This window comes from Zalophus californianus, chromosome 15 (assembly GCF_009762305.2).
Source record: "Zalophus californianus isolate mZalCal1 chromosome 15, mZalCal1.pri.v2, whole genome shotgun sequence".
NCBI classification, from domain to species: Eukaryota; Metazoa; Chordata; class Mammalia; order Carnivora; family Otariidae; genus Zalophus; species Zalophus californianus.
The window spans coordinates 16879091-16893173 of record NC_045609.1 but is presented as its reverse complement, the minus strand read 5'-3'; the positions used below and the strand labels follow the sequence as shown (position 1 = coordinate 16893173).

Sequence of the window (14083 nt, the reverse complement as noted above, 5' to 3'; positions counted from 1 at the left end):
GTCCTGGTTAAGATGGCGGCGCCCGGGGTCCTGTGGAGCGGCAGCAGAGGGTGCCGCCGCCCTAGGCGAGGTCGGGACGCCCAGCGCGGAAGAACCGCCCCCAGCAGCAGCATCACCACCGCTTAGCAAAGAATTTCAGGCCCCGCCCGGAACGGCAGCCGCACCATGGATTCTTCCAGTTCGTCTAACTCTTTCTCCGTCGGCTCCGCCAGTCCCGGCGCTGTCGTGCTCCTCTATTCGGTAGGCGCCCAGGGGAACGAGGCCTGGGGCGGGGCCGCCAGAGAGGACCCCACCCGCTCGGTCCCGGCCTCCCACCGGCCACGACCCCTGGCCCAAAAGAGTGGGTCCCGGGGCCGCCGAGGAGGGGGTAGGTGGTTGACTTGGTTTCCAAGGCAACGGTGTATCGCTGCGTGTGTAACTGTGTGTATGCTTTTGGAAGTTTCTATGGGTGATGGTTCCTCTGGTTCCTTCCCACTCGTTCCTTCTCGTTCCCTCCACCAGGCACGGGGCCTTCAGAAAGCCCCTGATACAGGAATGAGGCGTGAGAATGGGATCTCCGTCTCTAGCGAGGGCTACCTGAAATTTTCATTAAACCGGAGAAACCTGCGGGTCTGACTCGGCCTGAGTTACATCCCGCATGCGGCCGGCTCCCCACCCTGCCCTTTTGCTGCCGTGATGTTCCTGGAAGAAAAGTACTTGGCTTGTATGTGGGCATAGAGTTTGTAAGACGTAAAGTTTTTAATCTAGGAAGATTTGGAACTTCTGGAAATTTTTGTTGCGTTTTGTCTTCCATCCTTACTTTTTTTGCAGAAGTCATTTTGGAAGACAACCAATGCCACCCAGCCTCTCCCAACTTGCTTTCTAACCCCCAGGCCCCTCCCCCTCTCCTGATGTTAACCGATCTTTTTTGCCACCACAATGTTGGTCACTCACAATTTATGTGAAGAAATGATGAGGTCAACCCTTTGTAGTTCTCAGGATTGCACAGTCCTGGGGCAACGGATATATATATATATTTTAACCACTAAATTAATTTTTATCTACTTTACAAGGAAATAAAAGAGTGCATTTTAAGAGCATGTTACTATGTCCTGCAGGCTAGTGCCAGTTTCTGACTTTAATGTTAATTTGTGTCGGAAGGTCATAACAGGGAAAAGACAAAACAAGAAAAACAAAAAAACTCAGTCTCAAAATAGAATCGTTATATATATATATATATAGGGCTATATATGGAGGAAACAGAAGTTTCTCCATGTTCCAAAGAATACTGATGTGTCAGCTTGTTTCCTTGATGGGGAGAGCTCTCGGCTTATAATTGCTGTCAACTGTCCACTTCTGTGAGGGTTATTACTCTAACCTCTCTCCTCATTGACCTTCTCACCCCACAACTCTGGTAGAACTATCTTTGACCTCATTTTCTGATTCTGCTATTCCAGAGCCGACATGTAGGGAAGCAGGTTGCTTAGTACATCTGACTCGCCACAGGTAGCTTTTTCAGCCCTAAACCGGTTTGTGAGTTGACTACAGCTTTGCACCTGTGTATTAAAGGAAAGAGTTGGTTTTTTTACATCCCCGTTTACCACTGGTTCTTTCATGATAACACTTTTGCCAATTTGTTCACATGAAAAATTAAAGCAATTGTGTGAGAGCTTTTTCTGCTTCTGAATTGGACAGAACCCTCCCTACTCTTGTGTGCATAGTCTGCTTTTCATGATGACCTGAACGTTTTCTTCCTATTTCAGGCTGTCCTTTTTTCAGCCACACTGCACAATACTCCCATCTAATGTGAGAGTGGTGCTCAAGAGATATTTGACGTACTCTTGATTGCAGCAAACATTGCAGCACTCATACCTACAGCATCCTACTCAATCTCAACTTCCAAGATGTGGAAGTGAAAGCTCCACCCCTTGTGTCTGTGGACTTGAAAGAAAGTCACGGCAATGAACAATTACAGTTGAGATAAGGCCAATGACTGAATCATGCACGGTATGTTGTGGGAGGAATAAGAAGGAGCACCTGATGTGTTTGGGGCTTCAGAGAAGGCTTTTAAGAGAAGGTGACACCTGAGCTGAGTTTTTGAGTTGTGACTCGAAGATGAGAGAGGAGAGGAAGGCTGGCCTAGGCATCCATGTAAGAAAGCCCCTCCTTTGCATGTTTGGAAGAACCAAGTAGTAAGGGTGGAATAAAGGACACGTGAGAAACAAAACCAAGGATGTAGGCAGAAGGTACTTCCTAAGGGGGTTTTATATATCAGGTTTATACACCCTTAAGGATAAAATCTTCACTTTCTAAGGGAACATTTCAGGATGATCAGATTTGTATTTTTGGAAGTCTAAGAAGACTAGGTTTCTGGAATGGTTATTTGTGTGGATAACCTTTACTTGAGTAGAGACTGTAGGAGAATCTCACTGGAGAAGGAATCTGACGCCAGAGCGTGGAGAGCAGCAGAACACCACTGCAGTAATTCAGAGAAGTGATGAAAGCCTGAAGCAATGGCAGTGAGCCTGGGGAGAGGGGAGATGGGTGAGTTTGTGTGATATTTAGGACAGTGGAAATGTCGTGGCTAAGGAAATGGAGGTGTCTGTGATTTGGCACGTGGGCGGATGTTGATGCCTTTTGCTGATAGGAAATCTGGGGAGAGGAACAGGTTTAGTCAGGGTAATATAATAATTTCAGTTTGGGATGTGTTCAGTGTGAGATGCCAGTGGTAAAATTAATGATTTTTAACTTATGGATTACTATGTTATGGACCAGATAACATCACAAGATGTGGTGGAGTCATCCGGATAGAGTAAGAAATATGGTACCAGAGCAAAAGAGGAAGGTCTGGCCTAAATATATGGATTCGTCAGACATCAGCCAGTAGATTCTATGTGAGGCCATAGGTCTGCCTGCAATCTTTCAATGAGACCACAGAATGAAAAGAAGACTGGGGATGGGGAATTACTGGTATACCCAGAACCCAAGCTATGGCTTCCTGTTAAAGTCTGAATGAAAAATCTGGACTCTTTACAATATCTTACAAGACTACGTAATTGCTACCTCCCTGAATTTACTAATCTTGCACTATGGGCTTCAACCACACCAGCCTTCTGTTTCTCGGACAGTAAGCATGGTCTCTCAAGAGTGTTCGCCGTTCCCTCTGAGTGGCATGCTGTTTTCCCGGAAATTTGCATCGCTTGTCTCCCCTTCCATCCCGCCCCTCCCTGGTTTTTTTTGAGGTCGCTGCTCAAATATCCCCTCTCAGAGAGGCCTTACCCAACCACTCGATCTAAAGCAGCTCTCCAGTCACTCCTTCTTGTTACTCTGTTTCCTTTACATTCCCTTTCCAGTGTTGTGCTTACGGCAGTCTTGTACTGACTGTCAAAGCTGATTGTTCATTTTCCATGACGTCTGTGAGCCCATTGTTGGAACAGAGACATTATTAAAAATTAAAAATTAAGTTTTATAAGTTTACAGTTAAATAAACTTTGTTAAAAAGTAACAAATACTCAAAACTCAGCACTTCCTAATTATTTTACTAGATTTTACTATTATCTATGCCCTTGAGGTTATTTCTGTCTATGATACTGTAAGATGGAAATCCTATGGAATCATGCCTACTACACATCTCCCCCCAGCTCTGTGTTCAGTGAGGCCGTGTTGGTAGCTTGAAATCTGCCACGGTGGGAGTGTAAATGCCACAGAAACTGGCGAATGCTATACATTAGGGCTCTCGCACAGTTAAACACTCACCAGCATGCTCCTGCTGGTATGCTTAAGTAAACTTGTTTATTTGTTGTCTGTCTTTCCTCAAGGGAGTGTAGGCTCTTTCAGTACACATTCTTTGTCTGCCTTGTTCATGCTTTATTCGCAGCCTGTGGAACAATGCCTGGTATGTGGTGGGCTCTCCATAACTATCTGTTGAATGAATGAATCCTCCAGAGCAGTCAAAAGGGAGGTACAAGGAGAAGCCTGTTTAGCTACAAATAAGGAGGGGCTGCTGTAAAAAGAGAGAGAAACAAAGGGGGGGATATAACCTAAACCTTTTTTGGGCTCCTCTTTGTATTGTGCTCCTAGATAAGTGGCCATGTAAATATATTTATTTTATGATGGTAAATACTTCTCCATCATGGCTTAGGGAAGACCAACGAATGAGTAGTTAACACTCAACCCTAGCTGCATGTAGGAATCATTGGGAGTACTTTTAAAAATCATTCTGATGCCCAGGTACCATTCACAGACCAAATTAATCAAGAATCTCTAGGGCCATCCGGATGGCTCAGTCTGTTAAGCGTCTGACTCTTTATCTCAGGTCTTGGTCTCAGGGTGTGGAGCTTACTTAAAAAAAAAAAAAAAAAAAAAAAATCTCTAGGGTGACCTGGGCATCAGTATATTTTTAAAGTGCCCAGGTTATTCTCATGTGCAGCCTGGGTTAAAAACTACTGGATTAGACATCAGGTTAGGACCGGATTGGGAGCAGTTTGAGCTTTAGTCTGTGAATATTGGGGAGCCATCAGCAGCAGGGTTCAGGAAGTGGCTGTAATTTATTTTTTCATTCTACAATGACTGAATTCTTACTAGGGAATATAAAAACATGTAAGACACAGACAAGAAGTTTATAATCTTGTAGGGGAGATAACAATCCAGGTTAATGAAGTATTTTAGATGCTGTTGGGAAAGGCTCAGTCAAGTCTCAAAGGAGAAGATGATCAATTCAGTCTCGGTTGAGGGGAGAGCTGGGAAATGGTACACAGAGGTAAACAGGAACTGTGGTTGATGGCTAAGTATTTCCAGGTGAACAGTGCGGAAGGATCTCTCCCTCTTTCTCCGTGTGTGTGTGTGTGTGTGTGTGTGTGTGTACCCGTATGTATACTTATTTGTAAGTATTTTATATATTCATATATATATGTAACCTGTTTATACATGCCTGTATATTGATATATATAGCATATATCTTCCCAGCTGATTCTGATCCTTTTCTCTTTCCACCCCAGGACCACTACGTGGAAAGTCTCTGAGTCCCCTTTTATCCCTAAAATTATATAATTTATGATAGTTTGTTGCATTGTACCAAGTCTGAGTCTATATATAAATTGTCTATTGTTTTACTAATGACAAATGTGAAATTTGAGAAGGTTCTTGAAACTTAGAAGCAGGAGTATGGTATGTTACAAGGACTGCAGCTTTACACCAGAATTCTAGCAGTTAGATTTTTTTCCGCATATATTCTCTATTTACGTGGGCATAAAAATGTGCATGTTTGCATACTTCACATGTTTTACATGCTACCCTTTTTATATTGAGACTCATGAATGCTCCCCTGTTTATATTCTCATTATGCCTAGTCATGTTCTCAGTTTAACATTCTGTATCTTTTTCCATTACTTCAACATTTAGTCATTCAATTATGCTATATTCCAAACGCAGCTCGATGTTGGGAAATGCAAAGAGGACATGTGTTTCCCACCTTCAAGATAATTGCATCTTAGGGAGATAGACATGCGAACGATTGCAGGGTTATGGCTACATACCCTAATAGAGGTAGGTAGTAGTTAAAGACATTCTAATGAGAAAGAGTGAATCCCTGTGGGTAGCTCAAGGAGGGTTTTCACAGCAGTAATGCCTGAGCAAGGATGACAGAGGAACAAAAAGACCTTCGGGGCCCAGAGATGAGCATGTGCTAAGGCCCAGAATCATGTCCACAGTGAATTGTATTAGGGGGAAATGCAAGTCACTTGGTATTGAGTAGACCTTGAGCATGGTGGCCAGTGAGTCTGGAGAGGGAGGGACGGGTCAGGTCAGAGAGTTCCTTGTATGATACCACAAGTGGCTTAGGTCTTAATTCTGAAGGAGGTGGGAATCCTGGAAGTATTTTAAGCAGGGAACAATTTGGTCAGAATTGTGTTTTGAAAAGAGCACGTGGCCGCATGGAGGGTTGATTCAAAGGGGCAAGGAGACCAGTGAGGGCGCTATGGTGATAAAGTGCACAGGCTGGACCTGTGACTGAGGAGGAGTCCTGCTACATCCTTAAAGTCCACCTGGACAGGATTAGATGGATCGCGGGTGAGGGTGTGGGGGGAGGCAGATAGGATAAGGCAGAGGGATGTATGTGGCATGGCGGTTGTTGAGATTTCTGGGAAATCATCAGGTTGTAGGACTGTGCAGAGGAGAAATGAGTTCAATTTGGGAAAGGCCATAGGTGAAGTGTTTGCAAATAAATGTGTCTATCAGGAGCTCCCATGGGCAAAGAAAACAGAGCAGGAGTTTCAGTGGCGTGTATAATTAGTATCTAAAGCCAGTTGAGTAGGTGTGAGGACTCAGCACAGTGTATGAAGTGTATGAAGATAAGAGGGCTGGAGATGTTAACATTTAAGGGAAGTGGGAGGACAGAAGGCATATTTTAGTTTTGGGAGGAAGTTTTCCCTTCAGGTTGAGAATCGCGGGTTTAGAGCAATGAGATGGATCTTCTGCTCTGACAAGAGTCATGAATTAAAAACCAAAGTAGGAAAATTTCGGGATGGTTGGAGGTGGAGAAAGGAGGGAGCCCTTGAGGATGGTGTCAGGCTGGAGGGAGGTCTAGGAAGATGAAGACTAGAAAGAGACCAGGGTTTAATGATTTAAGTTCGAAAGAAATAATAATGTGTGTTGCATTTTCTCATAATAGCAGTGCATGAAACATAATTCACATGTCCATTATTAAAAATAATACGGTGGAAGAAACTTAAATGAAAGGGAAGTGTTTATAACATGAAGTGGAAAAATCAGGTGGCAAATCAAAATGTATGTATGTTAGGGGAAGGAATGTGTCTACCTGCCCAGAAAAAAAAGCATTCACTAAAATGGACCCCACCCCACCCCACCCCACCCCTGCCCCGAGTCATTGGACAACAGATAATTTTAATTTTCTTCTGTGTGCTTTACTGTATTTTCCAGATTTTTATAATGAACATATAGCACTTTGGTAATTAGGAAAAAAAATTTTTTTTTGGCTTTAGAACATTTTATTAGAATCTTTTTGACAAAACCCTATACCCGTTTAAGATACAGTAAAGAAGTAAAAGTGACCTAATTGCTATTTAAGTGCCCCAGACTCTCTAAGCGTTTTTTCCCCCGTAAGTTGACCGCTGCCTCCACAGGTCAATTCGGGAAAGATGGAAGTGCCTAGGGTCTGCCGGGTAGAAGACAGCCTTGTGTTGGCAAAACCCGTGGTAGCCAGGGAGAAGGGATGCGGCTCTTGGCTTCTCATCACAGCCCGGAGATGGAAGGGAGCCATGCATTACCAGGCACCCCTGCCATCTCAGCAGCACTTCTCGAGGAGGGTAAAGGCCAAACCTCAGCCCTTCGGTCACCAGGGAAAAAAAAGTATTTGAGGAAGTTGCTTCCACTAAAATGTTTTTAAACAATATGTAATACAGGAAAATGCTCGTAACATATTTGAAAAGGCAAGATAAACTATATTTGGTATGGTCCACATTTTGAATAAAAGCCATGTATTTGTGTAGCTGTGAATGAAAAAAAAATAAGGAAACTAGGAAGTGGTAAAGAGTAGTTGTTCCTGAGGTATAAAATTGTGGGCAATTTATGTTTACTTGTATGTTTCCACGTTTCCAAACTTTCCATAGTTAACATGGTGAGTAGTGTAGGATAGAGGTTAGGAGCAAGTTCTGTGAAGCCATAAGGCTCGAGTTTGAATCATGCCTCTGTCCTTTGCAGAGTGGAACGCTGAGTGAGTTATTTTGGTTCTCCATGCCTTGGTTTTCCCATTGTGGAGGATCATTCCCATATTAAGGAAGCATGCCTTGGAATAGTGCCTGACCTTTAGGAAACAACTGTACGTGTTAGCTGTAATTATCATTTTTACTATTATTACTTTTATAATCAGAAAAACAAAATTTTAAGAATTAACAATCAGTAGTCATTGGTAGCCTGATAAACAGCGGTTTCAGGGACTGGTTGGATGGAAGCTGAACTGCAGGGAGTCAAAGGGGGTAAGAAAGTAGTCATAGCAAGACAGACTGCTCGCCAATAGCTTCTGTGGGAGCACTTTTTTCTTAAGTGAATTTTCCTTTTATTTGCACCCATGTATTTTTATTTGATTTGACATAATTTAGAATTTCTATTGTATGCTTTAATTTTTAAAGCTACGTAGAAGAGGCAGACAAATTTATCAATGTGCTTGATAAAATTGGTCAGATAAAATTGATTGCAAAGTTGATCAGATGATTCTAGAGCTTAATGACTCAATCTTTGCTATCTTTGTTAACTTTCCCAGAGGGGTACTGGCTTTACAAAGATAGCAAGCAGAAATAATAAAATATTATACTTCAATATCCATTTTTTGGACCCCAGCTATCATTACGTTTCCTTTTCTTGGTATAGGAAGACCTATTGTCCGTTCACTCTGCTCTTGTTCGTATGTCCTAGCATAAAAATGTTGGCAAAGATGAAACCTTACCAGTGTAGTCTCTCATCTGTCCTAATTTACTTTACAGTATGTGCATTACTTTCTTTCGTTTGCCTTACCCACAGAAGGAGCTCAAAAAATGGGATGAATTTGAAGATATTTTAGAGGAGAGGAGGCATGTCAGTGACTTGAAATTTGCAATGAAATGCTACACACCTCTTGTCTATAAGGGAATTACTCCTTGCAAGCCAAGTGATATTAAATCTAGTGTTCTCAATTCTGAAGAAGTTCATTATGTCATTAAACAGGTAAGTGATTCCCTCTTCACCCAAAACCAGATTTGTTCATTGTCAACAAGGAACAGCACAGGTCCACTTATACATAGATTTTTTTTTCAGTAAGTACAGTACAGTACTGTAAATATGTTTTCCTTATAGTTTTCTTAAAAAGGCTTTCTCTAGCTTATTTTACTGTGAGAATACAGTCTATAATGCATGTAACGTTGAAAATACCTGTAAACCAACTGTTTATGTTATCCGTAAGGTTATCAGTCAGCGGTAGGCCATTAGTCAAGTTTTGGGGAGCCAAAAGTTACATGTGGATTTTCAACCACCTAGGGGGTTGGCACCCAGCCCCCACGTTGTTCAAGGGTCAACTGTAGTCTGACAGGGAACAATGACAGTTGTACAGTCAATTACAATGAAATAAGATACAAGACATGCTAGTGGGAGCCCAGTGTACAGGGGCAGTAATCATAGGGCAAATAATTTTGTGTAGGGAATTAGAAAGGTGATTTTTTTTTTTTTTCTTAATGATGCCTAAAAGATGGTTAGGGGTTTTCCAGGTGAAGTGGGTGAAGAAGTATTCCTAGCAGAGCAAATAACTTTTTGCCCATGGTTAAATCTCACTGCACATTAAAATTGCTAGAGAAACTTTCAAGAATCCCTGTGCATAGATCTCACCCCCATATGAATTAGAATGTCAGGGAAGGAGCCAGACATCCTAGGAGTAGTTTTTAAAGAAGCCCAGTCGAGGGGCGGCACCTGGGTGGCTCATTTGGTTAAGCGTCCAACTCTTGGTTTTGGCTCAGGTCAGGATCTCAGGGTCGTGAGATCGAGCCCCTTGTTGGGCTCCATGCTGGGTGTGCACCTGCTTACGATTCTTTCTCCCTCTACCCCACCCCCGTTCACATTCTGTCTCTCAAGAAGAAAAAAAAGGAGCAGCAGCCCAGTTGGTTCCAAAGTATAGCAAAGTTTGGGAGCCACCAGTATATTTTAGCAACTAGAGAACATGCATGGTCACAGTACTAGGAGCAGTTCGGTATGACCAGACCAGAGAGAGCAAAGAGGGGGTAAAATGGTAGGAATTTAGAGACAGGGGCCACATCACAAAGGGTGTTATAAACCATTCAGAGGGGCCACCTGGGTGGCTCAGTCAGTTAAGCATCTGACTTCAGCTTGGGTCATGATCTCAGGGTTTTGAGATCAAGCCCCAAGTTGGGCTCCCCGCTCAGTGGGGAGTCTGCTGGAGATTCTCTCTTCCCCTCTCTCTCTCTCCCTCTGCCCTCCCCCTACTCATGCTCGCTCGCTCTCTCTAAAAATAAATAATAAATAAATCTTATAAACCATCCAGAGGAATTAGATTTTATCCTACGTACAGTGCAAAGCCATTGAAAGGTTTTAGGTTGGAGTGTGGTGTGATCAGTTAATGTTTTAGAAACACCATTCTGCCACAAGTGGAGACAGGAAGTCTGGTCATGATGCTCTTCCAGTAACCCTTTTGTGGGATCACAGTTGCCTAGACTGTGGTTGTAGAAACAGAGATGGACAGATTTAAGAAATTTAAGAGGTAGGGGTGCCTGGGTGGCTCAGTCCGTTGTGTCCGAGTCTAGATTTTGGCTCAGGTCATGATCTTAGGAACCTGAGATTGAGCCCTGAGTCAGGCTCCGTGCTGAGCATGGAGCTCCGTGCTGAGCTTAAGATTCTCCCTCTGCCCCTCCCTCCTCCTCTCTCACTCCCTCTCAAAACAGAAAGAAAAATTTCAGAGGTGGAGTAGACCTTATTTATGATCAGTTGGGTGAATGACAGGAAGGAAAAGAGAGGATGACAGAAGCATTCACTGAGATAGGGAACTGAGGAGAGGGAATGGGCTTGAGAGAAAAGCTAAGGTCTGTTTTGGACATGTCATTTGAAGACATCAGATAGAGGTATTCAGTGGGCACGATTCCAGCTTCCTCATGGCCGGCCCTCCCTGTCACCTTGTCCAGGCGTTCCCAGGCTTTGAGATTTACCTGTAGAGACTGTGCTCCGTTGACTTTTTTTTAAGATTTATTTATTTGAGACAGAGAGTGAGCAAGAGAGAGAGCGTGCACACGAGCAGGGGCAGAGGTAGAGGGAGAAGCAGGCTCCTCGCTGAGCAGGGAGCCCGATGCGGGCTTGGCTCCATCCCAGGACCCCGGGATCACGACCTGATCCGAGGGCAGACGCTTCACTAACTGAGCCACCCAGGCGCTCCTGTCTGTTTTCTTCTGATTTGAATGAACGTATGACCTATGCTCACCCTTTTGGTTTAATTTGTCTGTCATGATTTGTCTTGGGGAAACTATTAGTCCTCTCTGAGTGGGCCTATTTCATAAGTGAAGTAAAGTTTCCTCATCAATTAGAAGCTAAAGACAGTGGTTCTCGATACTGGCTCTTTGTTAGGATCACCTGGAGAACTTTTACAGAAAGTTAACTATTATTTTCCACTGGTATGAAGGCTAAATTTTTTAGCCTTGAAGGCTATGAAGGCAAAAACTCCATGAAGGCAAAAATTTTTATCTCCCTTATGACTCTCTTTTTTTTCTGTATTCTATATTTTTATCTTTTTTTTGCTGTATTCCTAGTGCCTAACACATAGTACACATTCAATAAATATTTCTCGAATGAATGAATGAAAAAAAAATGCTTTTGTCCTGTCCACCGAGATTCCGATGTAATTGGTCTGGGATAGGACCCAGGCATCTCTTTCTTCTTCTTTTTTCTTTTTTAAAAGCTCCCCAAGTAATTCTAATACACGGCCAGGTTAAGTATGACTGATATAAGCCAGTGTTTCTCACACTTGGCTGTGCTGCTGAGAAAAAAAAAATCACTTAATGTAAGTAAATTGGAATTGTTCTAAACTCAGGATTATGCAACACAGCTGGGCCCTCAGTGTTACCCAAGAATTCCTTGTTTCCTCAGGGAACTCTCTCCCGGTCTCCAAAATGGAAGTATCAGTGTCAGCCCTATTCTTTCTGAGCCTCCAACCTCCGTCCCTTACCCTCAACAGGTGACATTTCTTCCTACTTCATAAAGACAGTGTAAACCATTATGTGACAACTCCCAACTTCCTGGGACCCAGCTACTAATTTACCTGCGTCTGTACCCTCATTCTCTTCTTCCCTCCTGTTAAAAAGGGACAGGGAGCCCTTTCTCCTGTTGGAGTGCAATCCCTCCCCTACTCCTTTGCTCTGAACTTCACCTGCTCCGTCCTCCTCAGGGACTTTGCTCTATTGTCTGTCCCCTCAAATGTCTTCAACTTCTTCCTCTTCATTAGCTCTTTACCATCATCACTGAACTCGTTCAGTCCTCTTCCAGCTGAAATCAGCCTTGTTTGGGCATATTCCTTCTCTCCTTATGACTCAGCACTTCCTTTCTCACTTGTACTCTCCTCCTGGAAGAAGTCAGCTGTGTTTGCCGTACTTGGGTCTGTACTTTCTCACCCCCCATGTATACACAGCTCACTGGGATCCAGTTTCCAACCCGCTGTAATTGCTCTTTCCAAGACTGTGAATGACTCCTTCCTGATGGCTAAAATCAACCTTGTTGACATCCTTCGTGGCCTTTGGCACACTCTCCCTCCTTTTTTTCTGTGATACCATATTTTCTCCCCCTTACCCACCAAATCTTTTTTTTTTTTTAAGATTTTATTTTTAAGTAAATTACTACACCCAGTGTGGGGCTCGAAGCCACAGTCCCGAGATCAAGAGTCGCATGCTTCAACTGAACCAGCCAGGTGCCCCGCTCCACCACCACCACCAAATCTTTTTGATCATTCCTCAGTTGTCTATATGGGCTTCTTTTCCTTTGCCTGTCTCTTTAAATGCTGCTATTCCTCAGGATTTTGTTCTAATCCCTTCTTATTCTACCTACTCACTGGGCAGTTTTATTTATCATCAGATTCCTTAAATGCTGATGTCTCCCTATTATATTATTAAATAATATGTTATAAATAACAATATATAGTAAATAATAATTGGTATCTGTTGCTTCAACCCAGATCTCTTTTGAATTTCATGCATATATTTTTGTCTACTGGAATACCTACTTGGAAAACCCAAAAGCATCTCACATTCAGGAGCTCTTTGGCCCCCCCACCCCCAGCACTTGTACCATGCACACCCCCCCCACCCAGTTCTGCATATCTCCAAGAGCGGCCCCTCCACATGCCCGCTGCTCAGACCAGAAATCCAGATGCCGTCTTGGGCTTCTCGCTTGCCCTTCCTACGCTGCCCTCCTCGGTAGCTCCTGTCTCTTCTAGTTCTGCTGTCACCTCAGGCTGCCTTTGTCCCACCGAACATGCAGGGCAGCCAGTGAAAGGCTGCGGCCCAGGAAGGATGAGATTAGTTCTGCGTTTAAGATACCGCTCAGGGGCACCTGGGGGGCTCAGTCAGTGAAGCATCTGCTCGGGTCAGGATCCCTGGGATCGAGCCCCACATCCAAGCTTCTCCCTCTCTCTCTGCCCCTCCCCCTGCTCATGCTCGCTCTCTCTCTCTCTCTCTCTCTCTCTCTCTCTCTCTCAAATAAATAAATAAAACCTTAAAAAAAAAAAGAAACCACTCAGGTTTGTGATGTGGAGAACAGACTGACCAAGGGACAACACTGGAACAAGGAGTTTATAAAGCTATTCATCTTCTAATCTTATCTTAGGTTTCCGGGAAGAAGGATCTGGAAGGACAGACATATCTGTTGGGCAAACAAGAAGTCCCGTTGCACAAAATGAGAGATCAGGTCATTCTCTGCTTCTGTGCTCTCCTCCAGTCCTGGAGAAGACCGTTCCTTCTGAACAGACCAGCCTGCTCACCTGTGTTCTTCATCTGCCCAATTCCTTCAGGTCCCCAGGGGGCTTGTCTGTCCTCTTCAGCCTTCTGCACGGGCCCAGCTGGGCATCAGCACCTCCCGGTGGGGGCCTGCTCAGTCATGGATTCGTTCTTTTTAATGCTCCACGTCTCTCTCCCTTCTCATCCCAGCTTCTCAAAGGTGTGGTGTGTCCTTCCCCGTGCACCTCCTGCTTTGAGCAGGCGGCTGCGTTTGAGCCAGTAGAGCTTACTGGGGCTCTCCCCGTGGCCCAGTCGAAGGGGTCCCTTCAGTCTTCACTGTATCTTGACTGTGTCAGTTTTTGTCGGACACTCTCTCCTGCAGGACCTCTCGTACCTTGACATTTATGGCATCACACAGTCGGGTTCTCTTATCATCTTCCTTGTTAATGTCTTGACGAGTTCCTCCATCCGCCGGTCAGTGTTCCTTAAGGTTGAACCCTCAGCCTCTTACCTCCATCCCTGCAGTCTCCCTGGTCTGTTTTACCCACTCTGTCATTTCCGTTTGCATCTGTAGTCTGGTGGTGCTCAAACAGGACCTCTAGCCCTGGCTAGGTAATCGCGGTTCAGACTCTTATCTC

At 44.0% G+C, this 14083-nt stretch overlaps 1 protein-coding gene across 4 annotated transcripts in view; it reads left to right on the top strand.

Moving 5' to 3' along the window:
• Positions 1-13: 13 nt before the first annotated feature.
• Positions 14-14083, top strand: part of GNPAT (glyceronephosphate O-acyltransferase) — a 33751-nt gene continuing 19681 nt past the window's right edge. Inside the window, exons 1-3 of one of the 4 annotated variants that reach the window (XM_027595923.2) lie at positions 111-240; positions 5410-5523; positions 8512-8694. In XM_027595923.2, the coding sequence (XP_027451724.1) occupies positions 5482-5523; positions 8512-8694 (225 nt within the window). In that variant the 5' untranslated portion in view covers positions 111-240; positions 5410-5481. Of the gene's footprint in view, positions 241-5409; positions 5524-7695; positions 7814-8511; positions 8695-14083 lie in introns of those variants that run through there. The other 3 variants (XM_027595922.2, XM_027595924.2, XM_027595925.1) reach the window with 3 other exon arrangements.